Source organism: Anarhichas minor, unplaced genomic scaffold, assembly GCF_050575085.1.
Source record: "Anarhichas minor isolate MPS153535 unplaced genomic scaffold, ASM5057508v1 ptg000033l, whole genome shotgun sequence".
NCBI lineage: Eukaryota > Metazoa > Chordata > Actinopteri > Perciformes > Anarhichadidae > Anarhichas > Anarhichas minor.
The window spans coordinates 6,717,372-6,735,457 of NW_027466479.1; the positions used below are offsets into that span (position 1 = coordinate 6,717,372).

The 18,086-nt window shown below is 45.3% G+C and overlaps 2 protein-coding genes across 4 annotated transcripts in view; one reads left to right on the forward strand and one right to left on the reverse strand.

The window, feature by feature from the left end:
- myo1g (myosin IG) overlaps positions 1–3,312 on the forward strand; it is a 41,159-nt gene extending 37,847 nt beyond the window's left edge. For both annotated transcript variants that reach the window (XM_076106472.1, XM_076106473.1), the window contains one exon: positions 2,633–3,312. In XM_076106472.1, coding sequence (XP_075962587.1) covers positions 2,633–2,795 — 163 coding nt within the window. In that variant the 3' untranslated portion in view covers positions 2,796–3,312. The remainder of the gene's footprint in view (positions 1–2,632) is intronic.
- Positions 3,313–16,676: 13,364 nt separating this feature from the next.
- Positions 16,677–17,684, reverse strand: LOC142965458 (cyclin-dependent kinase 5 activator 1). 2 transcript variants are annotated; one of them, XM_076106389.1, is made up of 2 exons: positions 17,331–17,684; positions 16,677–17,243 (listed from the first exon to the last, which is right to left on the reverse strand). In XM_076106389.1, exons 1-2 carry the CDS (start codon positions 17,682–17,684, stop codon positions 16,677–16,679), a joined length of 921 nt encoding a protein of 306 aa, XP_075962504.1. The 2 variants fall into 2 exon arrangements, with proteins under 2 accessions (XP_075962504.1, XP_075962503.1); XM_076106388.1 differs by having other exon boundaries at positions 16,677–17,684.
- Positions 17,685–18,086: the final 402 nt, after the last annotated feature.

Consider the following 18,086-nt stretch of genomic DNA (forward strand, 5'->3'; position numbering starts at 1 on the left):
TGCATCTTAATAAAGCATATTTGCACCTTTTACAGAAGCCACTCTTCATGCGTTAGCTCTGCTGTTGACTACTTTTTTCTTTCCCAGAATGCCCCTCGTGATGAGACTCAAGACGCAGGGGGCAGCTGGTTGAGATAGGCGCACGGTCTCTGATGACGGTGATGGTAATTTTAATGGATGATGAACGCTGTGATGCAAAAGCAGACCCCGTGATGGTCCGCCTGCTGTCACCCCGCGCCCAGAAAACTTGAGCGGCCTCGGCCCACGTTATGCCCCCCCCTCCGCTGCCGGCGCGCTGCAGATGCTGCCGTTGCCCCAGAGATGGTTGCCAGGCAGCCGGGGGAAGTGCTAATTAAGATTGAGAAGGGGAAATTGCAGGCTTGTGTTGAGGAGTGGGTGTCGAGTCGGGTGGGATGGAAGAATAGGGGGGCTGTGGGATGGAGGGGAGGGGCTCTGATGGATGGAAAGCCACAGGTGAGTGTGAGATGGCAACGATTTTTTTTTCTTTTTGCTTAATGTATTAATTTATTTACATTTTATGAAATATGCTTATTGGATGAGAAGATACCCTTTTCATTTCTATCTCTTCAATGTAAAGCTGCAGTCAGCAGCCGATTTGCTTAGCTTAGCATAAAGACTGGATACAGGTAATTAGCTAGCCTGGTTCTGTCAAACTAACAAAATCCACCTTTCAGCACCTTTAAAGCTCACTAATTAACATGTTATATCTCTCTTGTTTTATCCGTACAAAAGCTGAAGTGTAAAACTGACAATACACTGGCAATTGGATTTAGCTTCGGAGTTCGTCTCAGATTTCTTACTTGCTATCAAGCTACTAACCAGCCAGGTATTTTTTGTGGGATTCGTACCATTAGTATGTCAGAAAGATTTGGAGAAATGACAGACGCTATTGTTTCTTTTGGGGGGAAGACAGTCTCGGAAAAAAGAGTGATGGTCGTCTGTATTAAATCGTAGCCTTGGATGATCTCGGCCTCCACAGTCTTCCGCTGCACATTGCTGAACCACAGGCCTTCACAGCTGATCGTCCCCTCTCCTCGGGGTGCAGCGAGAGGCCTTCCTCGACACACTCTGCCGGTGTCGGGTTCCTCTTGTGGTAGCCAGTGTTGTCCGTATGATGCGCTCACCTGGTGTAGCTCTCTACTTCATAATCATATTGCCAGCACTATTGCATAACGGCGAAAACATTATGTAATCTGCTTGAATGAAGTTCACCTTTTCAAAAGCGGGACATCATCTGATTTCCAGCCATTGTTTTTCGAAGGGTACCAGTCTGTCTGGGGAGAAGAGGACACTAGCAGTTTGAGGCAGTGCACTTGGTCTGTTCTTGCCAAAGGAGGGGGGGGGGGGGGGGGGGGGGGCTATTGCCAAAGGTGGCCCTGTATGCATGAGCCAGCTCTGCTTATCAGTCACATTATCGACATTCAGAGGCCTCCACAAATAGCCGCTTGGCAAATATTGTTCTGCGTCTGCTTTTGTAACGCCGGCAAATTGAGTTAATACAAAGTGCGTCCACAAAATAAATCCACGGAGAGACAAACGGCAATCTGAATTCACCCACAAGAGAACCGGGAATATCAAACCATGCACTCATGGTCTCCTGGGCCTCGGGCCGTGACGTAGGTGGATCCGGTGTAAAGCTCTTTGTATGCACACTGCAGAGCCAGCTTGTGTTTGCGGGGTCGCCGAGGCTGAGGCCGAGGCTGCAGGATCCCAGAGGGGCCGAGAGGAAGCAGTGACTTCACTGTGGATCATCTTCAGCTGACTGTGCAGCGACCGGCCTGTCGAACAAGCAGAGCCACGCTTCCTTATCCCAGCTGTCAGCAGAGGGATTGGGTTGGTGGTGGAAGGTGTGTGTGTGTGTGTGTGTGTGTGTGTGTGTGTGTGTGACGCCACAAGCACCTGCACTCTGGACGTGACCGTGATCAGTCAAAATCACCGCTAGGCACGGGGGAAGTGTGAAGTGATCAATAACATGCTCCATGTGGAGAAGATGGGATAAGGCTTTCAAACACACACCTGTCAGGTTTAATGCATAATATGCTTTGAACCTGGATGCTGTGGATACGTGACGGATGATTGACGCAGTGAATCAGTTTCATGTTGTGATGTCAATGTTGGGGAATTTGGTTGCCTGAAGACAACACAACTGCTCCAGTTTGGCAGTGCTTTGGTTCATTGTTTAACTTCTCTGTGAACAACGGCATTGGCGAAATAAAACACGTATTTTATTTTTATTAGACCCACAGAGTATATGTTTTTTTGACAGGGTTTTATCTCTTATTTCTAAGTGGGTGAATTTCCCAATAAAATGCTCTTACTTAAACCTACTTAAATATCTAAAATTGCAGCAAAAGTTGAAACAAGGTCACTATTTTCACTCGTCATGCGTCAGCGCACTGACCTCATTGACATACATTAAATATTTTAGTGGTAAATTCTCCCGTGAATGGGGCCTTTAGTGATGGTTCGGGATTAGGAAACAAGGTGAGGATTAAGTTAATAGGAAAGGAAAGGCGTGCACATGTAGTTCAGAGTCTGTGGGAATAAACTTCTTTTTTTTTAATCAAGTATAGTAATACAAAAATGTATGTTTTGTCTTTCTCTCTTTCAGTGTAAGAAAAGTCCAATTTCCTGTGAAGGTTTGCCACTCAGCCCTGCAGCTTCACATGCGGGGCAAACCAAAGAGTGTCACCGTAGAAACCAAACCGGGCCAGACCAGCGCGGACTTCAAGAAGAGCCGAGACGGTTTCGTCCTGCTCGTCCCCGCTAACTAACAGCTTGACCTCAGGACCACGACTAGACCGCTGCAGTTCTGCATTTGGGGACCTGGCCTTGAAAAGCAACTGTTATGCAGCAAAGATTGTTTGAATATTTGAAATGTCGACCCAGAGAGCAGAGTCCGTTTTCTTAATCCTGAGCTGCAGGAGGACAATGTTCACCGGACAAATACAAAAGTGTTGAAGAGAGAAATGATGTTGCTGTAGACAGAGAGACACAAAGCTGTCTTTGCTTTTAATCTTGCATAAGATATTTGAAGGTATTTTTCCAAGACAAGGTGGAACAAAAACAGACAAATTGTACATCGAAATGCATAAAAGAAATCAAGAGAAAACCTTCCAGATATATTTTTGTACATTGAGTTGATTTTTTATGAAATGAGAAAAGTCTTTTGTGTGCCTTGTCTCATGCTGTTCATGTAAAAAAAAAAAAGTCAGACTGTGACAATTATTCCATGTCAGAAGTAGTAAAAAGGGAAACGAGAAGAAAATAAATTATTCAAGATTTACTTAAGCGAGCTCTCTGTGTGTTGATTTCTGCCTAATGCTTTGCCTTGCAAAAATACAGAACACTGTAGACAAATCTACATTATACAGCGATTAAAATGTTTGAAGGAAGACGTGAAAATATAAATGGAACAGGTCAGGAGCCTTGTGGTGTTCTGTGAGTGAGAGGATTTCCTGCAAATACGGTCAGTTTTCCATCAGCTAAAGCTGTTGTGTTTTGTATGTTACGCTTCTCCAGCCTGCAGGAGGTGACGTCCAATCCTAACCGGCCTCTGAGCAGCAGCAACTGGACTCTGTGACGTAAAAGCTGTTTCCTCTCTTGTCCCTTTGGTGTCCTCTGGATCAGATCAGCTGGGTTGATAAACACACACACACACGCAGCAGACATCATTTCACAGGATTTACGGGGCTTAAGTCGCTGCGATTAGGAGCGGGTGATGTCCAATGTGGTTTCGATCGAACAGAAAGTCAAAGAAATGTTGAAGTGTTGCTATCTGCCGGTGAGATTTTAACCTCAACACAGTGGAGGTGGAATACAATATCGGTTGCGTTCATGATGTTAAGACCTGACTCACATATAGTTTCATACCCTCCTCTGCTGTGGTATAAACACAAATAGAAATGCTTTCCTGAATAAGATGTGTGAATTTGTTTTGTTAGAAACTGAGCTAGCGTTACCTAGCATGCTCACTGACTGTTAGCTTGGAGAGCTATTTCAACAGTGTATGGAGGCTAATGTTAGCAAACTAAAAGGTGAATACTGTCGTGTAATGGTTATTTGTCAGTCCCCGACTTAATTACTTTTTTCCACTTGTTGCTCTTTTTACATTAGCAAAAATGCTAAACAGCCTAGCAATTACACTATCCCATATTTGTCCACTGTTCACATGGTTCGCACAAAGTGCTTAAACTTTGAGTGGGAATAATAACAAAAAACAAGATGGCAACCCTAGATTTGTGAAAACTTTCCCTTTCTTTGATTTGCGAGACTCGCTGCCCAATGATCTATCGTAACCTTATGCCATTGAGGTCAATCCCTAACCTCAGCCATACTGCGAAAAATTGTGCAAATTGAGGGTCACTTTCTAGACAGATGTGCTATGCTAGTAGCACCTAATGGAGCCTCGAGCCGCTAGCGGGCTACAGAGGTCTGGTAAAATAGATTCTTTCCAACTCCACGACCCCAGATTTGTAATTTAACTTTCAAACTTGTAGTCTTTAACTGATGCTGACTCAAGTGACATCACTTGAGGCAATTCACCAGACTTCACACAGATCCCTCCGCACGTCATATGCAGTAGGACTAGTTCTCCCCAACACCAGTAAACACACTTTGATGTGTACAGTCAGTGGATTTCCCTGTTTCATGGCAAACGCTTTGATTTTAAATACAGACGATATCCACTATTATGTATCGATTCAACTTTAAGTATAGTTACTGGACACCAGCAACATGTTTTTTTCAAATGCTTGATATTCCAGTTAGGACTGAAACTCTTGGTATCTTCGATCGTTCAGCCTGAGAGCTTAATTCTGTCGTCAGCTGCCAGTTTTCCTCCCATCTCTCTCCGCAGTGACCTGTTAGTGCGACTTATTGACAGCCGGCCCTCACTGTGACTTGGCTCTCTGACACACTGTGATTCACCAAACCTCTGTGAGTGTGCGTGTGCAGATGTGTGTATTTATTTTTGATGTGTGCTACCTGCATAACAGGGAAACAGACCATAACGTTGTTAATGTAACTCTGAGACACTGTGCTGTGTTTAAACACAGTGCATTCACACCTATGAGCGTCAATTTAACACTTCGTAACAGCCCTGCACCTCTTCAATCAACACCCTGCAACTCAAAATAACTGTAACTGCAAAAGAAAAAAATAAATGTGCATCATGTTTTTCATGGATGGCAAATATGGATCTGTGAAAATGTCGAAATTCGTCTCTGTATTTGCTGCGGTCCGGTTCTCTGTCTGTATAGTAAATGCGAATATTATGTCTTCGTCATGTGCTTCCATGTGTTAAAATCATGTTTCGGGACAATGGACACTGGCTCAGGTGTATCTGTTTTAAATCTGTGCTCAATGTAGGAACTTAAAACATTTGATTTTGCAAAGAATTGAAGAATACGACATTAAGAACAGTTTAAAACCAGCTAAAGCCATTCATATGCAAATTTAAACACAGCTTCCCTTTTCTCCTTTGAAGTGGCGGTGGGACTGTCTAAGCACAATGATGCACCCCATTTAGCGTGCGAGCGTCACCCAGATTGGGGGCCCCGAACGAGGTTTGGCACCAATTGACACCTTTTTATTCCTCTAACTCTGAGCGACTCTCACATGGCTGCAATGTGACCGTGAACGCCAAACAGGTGACATGGACGTGTGAACAACCTGGAGGAAGTCAAAGGGCCAGGTTGTATGAACAGAGAACAGATCCTGTCTTCTAATCCAGTTGATGTTAGACAGAGTACTTGTCGATACTTTGAGGCAGCTGTCCCATTTGGAAGCAAAATGTAATCCCAACCCCTCAAACCTCGATTGCATTTTCATCAATGAGTGACAATACTGGGGGAAACTAGAAACAAAGGTTCATAGAAATAACATACTGTAGTCGAGAAGAGGAAGTGCGGGTTTCTGGTGTGAAATTGCGCCCGAGAAGCCTTTGAATTCCCAGAGCCGGATGTCCTGGATTGTATTTTATGTCTCACTGGAACACCGTTGCAGCCCTGTGGTGTTGTTTTAATCCAGGTCTGATTTCGGTTAACTACATGGTTGGAGCTAAAGTCACACCTGTGCACATGGCAAAGAAGGATCGGAAATCCAAATACATACAGTGTTTCCATGCCAAAATATCCTCTTATGTATCATTCAGCACTGGAGACTTCAAAAACCTGATCATAACCAGGACACTAGGGTGTTTTTGATCTATGAAAATGTCCCTGCATTACCCACAATGCCCTTTGTCTTCATGTCCTAGTAACTAGGTGACCGAAGTCAGGAGCTGTGCAGCAACACATTCATTCTGCAGCGACTTTTCTTTTTGGTTTTCTCGCTTATTCTGAGCTCTCATTAGTCAGAGAGTGAAGTGCGAGTAAACATCCGGCAGAAATAACCGCCCTCAGCCCCTTTCGCTCTCGTGCCCCATTTTGACAAGTCGTGTTTAGTGGCAAAACAAAGTGGATTGCGCATCTAATTTAAAGTCAGGGGGTGGGCTGGCATCGCTTTGTGGCCCTGATCGAGTCAGAAGTCTTGAGTGCTCACCACGGCTGCAGAGGGAACTCGTGCTCAAGCAAATGACCGGGATATGTTTATTTAAATGCCACGGACAGCGTGTCATCCTCTCGTCCTTCCTCTGCGGAGGCTCTGCAGACACCTTCAGCTGCTCTGTGATAAACCGGACGCCACGGCTCTTCTCCCACTTACAGCTCCACCAGTTATGGTGTGTTGGCCCAACACATATCAATCAGAAATGCAGAGTTTGTCTGTAATCCTTTAATCACTGACGTAAAAAGATGTGATTTATAAATGAAGTGCGAGATCGATGCAAATTCAAGCATATCCTTCCCACCACTGATCATTTGATACACACACACACACACACACACACACACACACACACACACACACACGCTGATCATCGGATCAAACGAGGACATCTGGATTCACCAAAGCAGACACTTTTTCAAAGACCTGCAAGATGTATTCATCATTCTGTGTTTTAAAAAAAATAATTCTTTGATGGGTTTAGTTTGATGGCAACACGTGCAACAATTATTCCCCCAATTGTTTCCTCGTCACATCCACATCCGCTTCCCCGCTGCCAGGCTTTTTCTCCCACATAATGTTTCCCAATCATTTTCTTCTCTGACAGCTCCCATCACATCCCCTCCTCGCTGCCAGAGGCCTGCGAGTGAAAAAGACTTACGGCTGACTTGCAGATGTAAATATTGCAATCAGTCGAGTAGTCAAAACGTAGACGCATGTGAATCAATTATTTTCATCTGACGCCTGTTTTGGATTGCGATGAAGTTTTTCTCGGTTTCTTCTCGCGGCGCTGTACAAGCAGGGTTCCTGTACTTCTAATCTAATTCGTCAGGACCGGCAATTGTTGATGCAATCACTTAAAGCGACATGCAATTCCATTACAAAAAGGACTGGCACCTGGTCGGCCTCTCTTTAGAGATTAGCAGCCCTGCAGCGAGGATTTGGTAATGAGTTGGAGAGGATTTACCAGTGGGAATATAATATCTGTCCCAGAGCTGCTGTGTTGTTTTTCCCCCTCTAAATCCTCTCAGGGCAGACCCGGCCACTGGTTTGGTGAGCGCCGCAGGTTTTCCCAGCATCCCTCCGTCATCAGGCCGTGGGGAGGTCACATGCTGGAGATTACAGTAACATGAGGGGGGAGATTGGTTTTTACTTTGGCTCGCTCTGAATCAACATGCCTTCAGCCCTGAATGCTTACTAATCAGGAAATATCTGAGGAACCAGAGCGCACTCACTTGACTTTTTTTAGCATGTAAAACCACTTTTAGGCATTTTAAATGATGGGTTGTTAGCAGGCATTTAATTGAGTAAACGTAGCAGTATCACACTCTAAAAGTACTCCAAGTAAAATTACAAGTAAATGTCCTGCACTCAAAATGTAACTTAACATCAACAGTTCAACATTTTTGGGAAGTACATTTCTTCACTTTCTTGCTGAGTTAGATGAGAAGATTGATACCACTCTCGTGTCTGTATGCTACATATGAAGCCACAGCTAGCAGCTGGTTAGCTTAGCTTAGCATAAGAATTGTAACACCTCTAAAGCTCACTGATTAACATATATTCGTTTTTAATTTATGCAAGAACTGAAGTGTAAGAAGGACATGTTGTGGTTTTATGGCTAGCGGTTTCCCACTGTTTCCAGTGTTTGTGCTAAGCTAACGTCTCCTAGCTGTAGCTTTATTTTCAGGTGTCGAACTTCTTATCTAACTCTGCGCTAGAAAGAAATGAAATATAACCCAAAATGTATACCTATTCCTTTAAGCCAAGGAACCGCATCACATAGATCACTGACATTTGTCTGTATTTAAGACTAAAAGTCAGTCGCAACAAAAAAGTCTGCAAAGGTTTCTCTGTGTGAGTGTTGTAGGTGTCTACTGCTTTTTATAGTAAAGGCCTTACAGTAATGGCAATGTAAAAATACATATTAAAGCTGATATAACATTGTTCTGTAAAAGCACTGGCAACAAAATGTACTAATTTTTAGTTATCCGTACTTTGATGCTGTCGCTGTCTTCTAGTCTACTCTGGAAAGTAGAAGAAGTTTTAGAGTGGAAAAGGAGTAAAGGACTAAAGTACGAGGGGCTCAACATTTTAGTTAAGTAGCCGACAGTACTTACTTAATTACTGCGGTAATAAGATTGACTATTAGTTTTAGCACTTTATGAGGCTTTAATGGGACCTCTGATTGCTCTTCACAGAATTCGTCATCCCCGTAGAGTCTTCTGGAGTCCCCTCTGGCGGTGTCCTTCGCCCAGTACTTATGGGTGCATGGCTGAGTGAACCATCTGTCCACTCAACCAGGATGTGACAGCAGGCTACTGCTCTCCAAGGTCCTAAAACTGTAACATGTAACACAGTGCAGATTGACCCCGATATCAAATGATTTTATTTGTTTCAAAGAAACAAAACTTTCGAAACATACACTTGTAACCCCGTAAACCAATGTAGGTATTCAAGAAATGGCTCGTTGACCTTGGTTGCTCGCCGATGAATGTGGGTAGTAGGCTAGTTAGCTGTACATGCTAACGATTCCTGTATAAGTTGGAGCAGATAAACACAGTGTTTAAGCCATTTTCTTACACTTGCACTCTTACACTTGCGTTTTTATATAAAAGTTCTCGACTCTCCGAGCATTAATATAGCATCAAACAACTATTTGCAAAGTATCTACGTGAGCAGAGAAGGAAGTCATTCTCGCACTGTGTGTATGTTGTTATCCGAGCTTCTTTGTGCCTTGTTGACATAGCCGGCTCGCTTGTCTGGTGCCCCCTCAGGTATACACTGTTAGTTCTGACAGCGCTGTTGCCATTTTTTGCACCGTTAGCACTGTTAGCTGCGAGCCGCCGCCATGTTGAGAGCCTTGTGGAGGCAATAGATATACCCAGAATTTCACTTTTACTATGTCAATTTAAAGATTGTGCTGCCAAATATTGCTGTTTTGGAAATTTAAAGGTGACATGTGCAGTAACTAGTGGTGAGATTGAACTAGAAAAGTGCTAGCTTGAATTGATGTCTCTGGATGCCAGGAAGCGTTGACAGAGTTTTTTTTTTTTTTATGCTCCCAGAGGGCTGATAAAAGGCAGCGAACAGCAGCCGAGGCGTTCAGAAAGCCACTGGGAACACACTGAACCAGTATAAAAGTGTGACACTGGGAGGCGGAGAGCTGGGTGATTTGTGTCCTCAGAAGACAGGAGAAAGCTGGAGAGGACTCAGTCAGGCTGTGGCAGCCATCTGCAGCGATGCCTCTTCATCGCATTTAATCAAAGTGTCCCGAGGCCTCACCTCCCTCACCTCTCGGCCCTCTGAGGAGTCCCCAGCCTCCGCCACTGACCCCGGCTCCGACCAGCAGCATATCGTTTTTACCCGGCTGTCCTCTCATTCCGGCATTGTGAACAGATTATAAATGGCATTTAAATAATCATTTTCCAATGCCATCCGACAGAGAGACAGACTCGCCAAATAAGCTGCTTTGACTGAAAAGTCCTTTTTGAGTCTTAGTTTTCTGGCAGGCATCTGTTACATGATAAAAGCTAAATGTGTCTGTTGAAACTGGAAACCCCCGTGATTTCATTCTGGGGTGTTTGTGGTATTTTATAGGCTTGTGACATGTGCATTAGACGATGTGCAGCTGTTTGTGTGAACCCAGATAGTTGCCTACAGCTTTTTTCATTTGCTTTAGCACATTTTCCCAAACACCATTTCATTCAGAGCAACAAAATACTAAATAAATGCATCAATCTGTGTTTAAAGACATAGTTGTTGCTGAAAGTACATAAGTACTTAAAGTAAAATTTGCTTAAGTAAGTAAAAGTACTCACTATGCGGAATGGCCCCTTTCAGAATGACTACATATAACATTACTGGATTAGAATTAGTGATGCATCAATGTGTTGCAATTACTTTATATACAACTGGGTAGCTTAATACATAATATTACATTGTGATTTATTAGTTGATTCATATTTTCTATTAATATTCTGAATCTGCAAAGTAACTAATGTTGTCAAATCAATGGAGTGTATAAAAAGCACAATATTGGCATCCAAAATGTAGTGAAGTAGTCGTAGTATGAAGTAGCAAAACTACAAGTAGGCCTACCTTGAATTTGTACAGTGTACAAGTACAGTACTTGAGCAAATGTATTTTGTTGCATTCCACCACTGGCAGTGAACAAACCGTTGTGAGGAAAAGAGCTGTGAGAAAAACCAAGAGCACAGTTGAGATACACAACTGTTTATGCATATAAATACGATAACACTCAGTGACAGTGGTGGGCAGCCTGAGGCAGACGGCACTAAATGTGCACATAAAACCTGCTTTCCTCTCAGAGGGGACTGTAGCTGAGCAGAAGGCAGCATCACAGTATATTTCCACCTGTGGTCGGGGCAGAGAGGGTGGTGATTGACTGCAGAGACATGCTCAGATGGAGCGCAACCCCCCCCTCTGACAGGAAGCCAAAAGGCCATCTGCAGCGCCCGGTCTATTGTGTGACTGTGCATTAAGCTATTTTATGTCCCACATGGATTTACTGCCAGTCTTAAGTTAGCGGGATAGCAGGCGGAGTGTATTTCATGTGCACTGTGTGGAGAACAAAGGCAGTTTTTAGTTAAGCGTGTGAGCCTCGCAGATGTAAAAGCTGCGCGTGCAGGAAAAGAGAGAAACAACTCAATTTCAACTCAATACTTTATTAAATAATCAACATAGTAAACATCATCATGATGAAAAAGGAAAACAAACAAAAACAAAATAAATGAAACAGTCACATTTGTTTTTCTTCAAGTTTTCCCCATCAACAGTATTTCACTAGCTACTCACACACGCACACACACATTTTAGTGGCTTTACAAAAGTCACTCTCGAGGTGATGTGCCGCCTCATTTTGGTGTGACAGTTACAATGATGGCTGAGAAAGGTAACTATGGAAACGTGGGCGGGGGAGGAGGAGGTGATGGACACCAGACAGTTATATATTTATCTCTGTATTAACATCTGTCCGGTGTTGACGCAAACACGGACGAGGTGTTGTGATGAATGCAAAGTTGTGAAATTTGAAACGCTTTTCAGATCGAGAGGCGAAGCTACAATCAGTGAGGACGCAGGCTGAGCTGAAGCTGCCTACGGTGAAATGCTACAGAAACAATGGCTGCCTCTGTGTCACCAGCTGGTGCATTGATGAGAAAGGCTATTGATAGCCGCTAGCTTGATCGGTTCTATACTGTACTCTGGTCGGTGTTATTCTCGTTGCGGTGGATGACACACCATGGCCACATATAAATGAGCAAACTAGCAAATGAAGTCTGGTGTGAGACAGTTGAGTCTAAAATAAAAGGATGTTAAGTTATAACTTCATGTCATAGCTCGTGTGAATTCGCATGCTTTGCTATTTCAGGACCAGGCCGGAGAAATTAAGAGTCGACCATTTATTTAGTTTTCTGTCTCTATTGTTTCTAAACATGAACAGACCACCATCATGTTGATATAGTTACACCTGACGTCATAAGAGAGACTTTAATACTGTTGAAATGTTTCCTATAAAGGAACACTCAAATGAGATCCAGTTTTAAGTTACTGAAGAAATAATCGTTCATTTAAAACATCACATTATAAAAATGAAACAAAAAAAGACAAAAAAGAAAGAAAGAAAACAGTTCTAAACTACCTGGTTTGCATGCATGCTACTACACAGAAAGACTATTTCTTTTTGTTCATGTTTCTTTCAGCTCTTTTTGTCACACGCCCCCATATTTACATCATCAGTTGATGGTGTGCCATTGAAATCAATTTCACACCAACCTCCAGCAGCAGCAGCAGCATACTGAAATAACTTAACACAACTCATAGAGCTGTGGCGACTTAAAGGGAAAGTCTTGCGATAATTTACATTTCTTATTGTCAGCAGAGCAAATGAGAAGAACTTAACTAACACTATCAGTGTGTTCAAAGCCGGATATATCTTAATGCTCTGTGCTTTATAGCTCATTCTTTTGTCCAAAAAGTATTCAAAACACATCAATGAGCTACACTGTTGCGTTGGGTGACATGTTCCTTGGTCACTTTAGTTTGTTTTTCAAACAATCCCGCATGGAGCGTCCTACTGCTGTAAATACTCAGGGAACAAAATATGTATTCATCCGCAGCTGAAAATAGTCCCCAACAAATGCATTTTTTACTCCTGTTTGGGTAACGTTTGCTAAAATCTACAGTGCTCAGCTTTTTAGGAAAGCACTTGACCTTTTTAAAAAAAGCACAATTATACATTCATGATTTGTTTTAAAAGGTTTTTTCTTTAGTCAGAACGAATGGGCTGGTGGCCGAAAACACAGACAGGGTGGAGAAGTCTGACAGTACTAAAATACCGTCTAATGCTTGTTGACAATAAGAAAAATAGAGTAACACCAGACTTATCCATTCAATCTTTTCTCACATTGTTCACACAAACCCAAAAGTCTTAATCCAGAGCCGGTCCAAGGCCCATCTAAAATATTCTGCAAAGCAGAGCTGAAGTCCTCAATGAATGTCCCATCGACAGAGAAAAAGGCCCAGTTTGCACTAAAACTCCTGTTTAATGTTGTTCAAATAGCTGGAGTCAGTCAGCAAACAAGAGGCATATATCATCCACAGCGATGTCACAGGCATCATGTGTCTGTCAGTCAGGTACATAGAGCTCGGGATTCACCCCGAGGGGTTTGATTGGATGAACAGAATTAGAGGTCCGACGTTGGGATACAAGTTAATTGGCTTGGGAGCCACTCTGCTATCTGTGTGAAGCGATTGGAGGAACAGCTTCGTGATTGGACAGAGATACCGAACTGAGGGGACAGTCGCCTTCTTGGTAAAGACCCGATTACATCTCATTTGACAAATGGTGTTAAAGCTCAATTAGGCCTAAATTAACATGGTTCCTCGGTGTCTGTGCCATTATTAGCATGAAGAAAGAGCCACAAGAGTTGTTTTTCATTAGAAGGGTCACAACATGCCACTGAAAGAAAACCTGCAGCGGATTTATTGGTCACCGATGTGAGGGCAGAAGTTAATATCATTAGCGCTTGAACACGCTGTACTGTATCTTATGATTCAATTAATGTCCAGGTCTACAGGAGGCGCATGGTGGAGGCAGATGCCCTTAACTTTGACCCACATTCTCACGCAAACACAACCAACCCAGGGCCAACAAACGGTCCCATTCTGCCCTTCCTCGTCCTGACAATGGCTGGCGGCTGTGGGGTGTCAAATCTAATGAAACAGACCGGGAACAACAGTTGAGTGTGTGTGGAGATGGGGTTGGAGGGATGGGAAGAGGACGGGGGGGTTGAGTCAAGACACAAGTGTCCTTGTCAAAGCAGAGGCCAGGGAGAGAGAGAGAGAGAGAGAGAGAGAGAGATAGAGAGAGAGAGAGAGAGAGAGAGAGCGCTGCACTGACCACAACAACAAACCCAAAATGGCTGCCAGTCAAAGCTCCAGGAAAGGAGACTCTCTGAGCGTGACTCACCCCCATCACTCCTCTCTGGTTGACTGACTGGAGCCCATGCCAGATCCCTCAGGCGGGCAGTGAGGCAGGCCTGACTCCAATAAGCCCCGGGGGAGCTGCAGTGGGGCCGCAGGGTTGAGCTTTGGGGTCTCTGAAGGCCTCCGGTTTGTTAGAGCAGGATTTGAAGGGCTGCCGTGGAAGTGTGACACCTAAATCTCATCAGATCCAGAAACGTTGACTTATTCCCTCATGTTTTCATCCCTTGCTTCCTCTCTCTATTTGATTGGGTGGGAGGATTAGGACTGGATTACCCAAGGAAGGGGATGTGGAGCAGAGTGCGTTTGTTTGCACATGTGTGTAACGGTCAAATTTATGGGGACGCTTGTCTATCATATGACCTTGTGGAGGAGAATATACTGTAGTAAAGTGTGAGAGAGGGAAGGCCACGTGGAGGGGAGGGGGGGGGGGGGGACCTCTAGATGCTCCAACACAATGAGATTAAGGCTTTACCACATGCTACTGTGGGCATGAAGACGCTTCCTCAACCAACTGCTTCCTTTTATAAATCAGGGGTTCCCAAACGGGGTGTAGGGACATGCAACAGGGGTCACAGGAAATAATCTGAGGGGTTTCACAATAAAAATAAATCTATTCAATTTACTGGTTCATTTTAACTTGTCCGTTGGAAGCAATCCCTCTTTGGTTAAACTAGTAACTTCTAGTAAACGTATGCAACCAACAATGAGGGGTAGTAGGTAGTCATAGTATCATTTTAAGGGGTCACAAGCCAAAAGGGTTGGCACACACTGCCCTATAACACAGGTATGGCTCTTTTTCTTTGTATACAATCTATACATTTATTCGTATTTAATTTAAATAACTGGGTAAAAAAAAGAAGACCACATACCCTTTGCAGTTAACTGTTTATGGTCTTTTTAAGCCACTCTGGCGCATAATTAGCTACTAATTTGTGTTTCCCCTGCATTTTTCTATCTACTCTCTCTGAGCTATCAACCTCGAAACATGAACCGTAAACTTCCATGACCTCTGGCAGCAGGAATCTAAACTAATTTTGGATGGCTGGGCACATATAATCCAGCTGAAAATATATTTAATCTAATTTGCTCCAAAAGGAAAATCCATAAAGATGAACCACGGGCTCATCTGTGACCACCTCTGCCAACGCACATTGAAAGCACACGGGAAATGGATCATTAAAGGCATTCGAGCACAAATGCCAATGGTTCATTCAAGGGAATAATTGAGCAAGAGGCGGGAGTTGAGGGAGGGATGAGAGAGAAAACAGACCTCTTGATGGCAGATGAGGAAGCGCAGCTGCCTCGCAGGAAAGTGGGACAGACTCAGAAGCGACAACGACAGAAACCCCATTCAACCAGAACAACTTGGACCCCTGAGCTGCAACACGTGCGTCGCTCTGCATGTCATTCATGCACCAAGGAGAATAAAGCGCACGCGACAAGGTATTTAAATGTGTGAGTGTGTGTGTGTGTGTGTGTGTGTGTGTGTGTGTTTACGGTCCAGCAAGGTCCAGCCTGACCTGGATTAGCTCAGCAGGGCTGCCGAGTGGACAAGTAGGGGGGGGGGCAGAGGTTAAGAGTGGGGAGGTGCTGCGGTAATCTGCTAATCTCATTAATACCACAGCCTGTGGGTGCCCTGTCAACAAATCGCGGGGAACAAAGGATGGAGTAAACAGCTGATGACCTTGGCTGCCGTCCACTGCACAATGCCTACACACACACGTTCACAAACCACGTCAATCAGAAATTCTGCTTCCACCAGAAAGCACTCCTGAGATCAAATGGAGAGACACAGAGGCAGATTTGAGTGAGTAAAGAAAAAAACAGCAACTGTCCCCTCAGGCCAGACGACCCTGAGAATGGCTCCAAAAAGCAGTGCCTGTTCGTTTTGCTTTACTGATTACACCGTGCACAGCAGGACCAGCAGGACCAGCAGGACCTAACATGGACCTCTCAGCTGTCCCCGTCAGTCTGAGTCAGTTTTTACTGCTGTCACATCGGGTGGGGGGGTCGGGGGGTGGGGGGTTTAGCCAGCAGCGGATGTCAACATGACTCCTCGCGTCGTCCTGGAAAATGTAACTCGGCCTCGGTGGATTATATTGTCTGCTTTATTCTCCTGTAGATCCGCTCGGACATTTTACAATAAAAAAAGACTGTTGTGGAGCGACGATGGCGTCTTCTTGTCCCGTGCACACGGATCGATCGCAATTCCGAGAGGTGGGTGAAGATGCTGGGAGGCCTGGCAGCTGGGACAATTGGGACCAGTCACAGAAGGGACAGGTGGACCAAATGGTTCCTCAATTCAAGTAAACTCAGGTGGATATCTTTTTTAAAACACAGCTGTGAGCTTCTGTTTGTCAATTATCTTGGGGGGGGGGGGGGGGACTCTTTATTTCTATCTGGATGGACGGGACAATGGCAATGAACACAGATGGAATGATTCAATATGTCTACATAACTCCGTCAAAATATGCCTTCATTGCTCCTGCAGGGCAGCAGAAGGAGGACAACAGGGACAGGAATCTGTATCAGACAAATGTGTGCGCAAGTATTCGTGTGCATGAGGGTACGAAAAGGCATGCGGTCAGCCAAACTTCCTCTCACCGTTCCAGCACCCGACTGTAGTCCTGAGGGCCGCAGCCGCCCTCGCTCTTCAGTTCGGCAAATATTTGCGTGAAAAAGTGCGGGTCCGCGTTGATGCGCAGCATCTTGGCGCTGGTGGCGTCAATGATGGCGAGGCAGCGGTCCCAGAAGGCCTCCTTGCCCGCCTCGACCAGGAAGGGCTTGAGCGGGTACGAGATCTCGTTGCCCATGTAGGAGTAGGACAGGTAGAGGCAGGTGAGCAGGATGGCCTGCAGCTCGTGCTCCGACGCCACCAGGTCGCCGTCCACGACATCGCGGCACAGCATGTAGACGAAGACCACGTTGGCCGGCGTGACGAAGGCCTGGTCCTGCCAGCCCTGCAGCAGCAGCGAGCGGTCCACGGCCCGCAGCCACAGCACCGGGTCGGCGGGGGACAGGTGCTTCAGGCGGTAGCAGCGGCAGCACAGGAACTCCCCCAGGCAGCGCAGGAGCTCGCTGGTGGAGGCCTGGACGATTACGCGCTTTGGGGACGACGAGGTCAATGTCCCCTGGGGGACCTTTTTCACAGAGGAGAGCTGTTGGGGCTTGCCGTAGCCGCATCCGTGGCCCTGGCCCATGCCCATGCCCAGGCCGTAGCCCAGCCCCAGGCCCAGTCCCAGTCCCATTCCCGCTGGGCCGTCGTAGCTGGACAGGTTGGCGCATGACAGCGACTTCTTCACATTCTCGTGGTTGAGGTGCAACAGGGGGTCCTTCTGGTAGATGTTGATGTTGTTGTTGTTGTTGAGAGGGTCCCCAAGGCCAACAGGACCGCCTTTCTTGGAGTTGCCCTTCTTCTTCGTGGAGGCCACCAGCCGCTTCCACGTGAGCCCCGGGAGGAAGATGGACTGGCCCCTCTTCAGCCCGCGGTCCTTCTGGCTGTTAAGGGAGCGGCTGCTGATGCTCGGGTAGTGGCTGAGCGAGCCCGGCCGGTTGTCATAGTAGCCCGACTTCCGAGAGGCGGGGGACAGCGACAGTACAGTGCCCATGGTGAGACGGAGCTCCGCAGATTATGCTGCCTTACTGCTGCTGTGTGGGAGAGGGGACGCCGTTGAAGCAAAGCTCTGTTTTTATTTCTTAATATCCAGCAGATGTGAACTCTCGACGGGGAAACGGCACGAAGAAGAGATGAGTGCAGACATGTCAACGAGGCCTGCAACGTTAAAACACACAGGGGGAGATCATTTAAATGCACAGTGAAATAATAACATCTAATCTCACTTTAAATCCATACGGGCCACATATTAACCTCTTCACTGCTGCCCAAAGGCCATTACAGGCTCATGCTGTGCAGCCAAACGTTATTAATAAACCACTTTTTACATATTAAATTCTAGAGGAGATCCCAAAGTTTCCAAAGATGCCAAACACATCAGAGTGAATATTTGGGC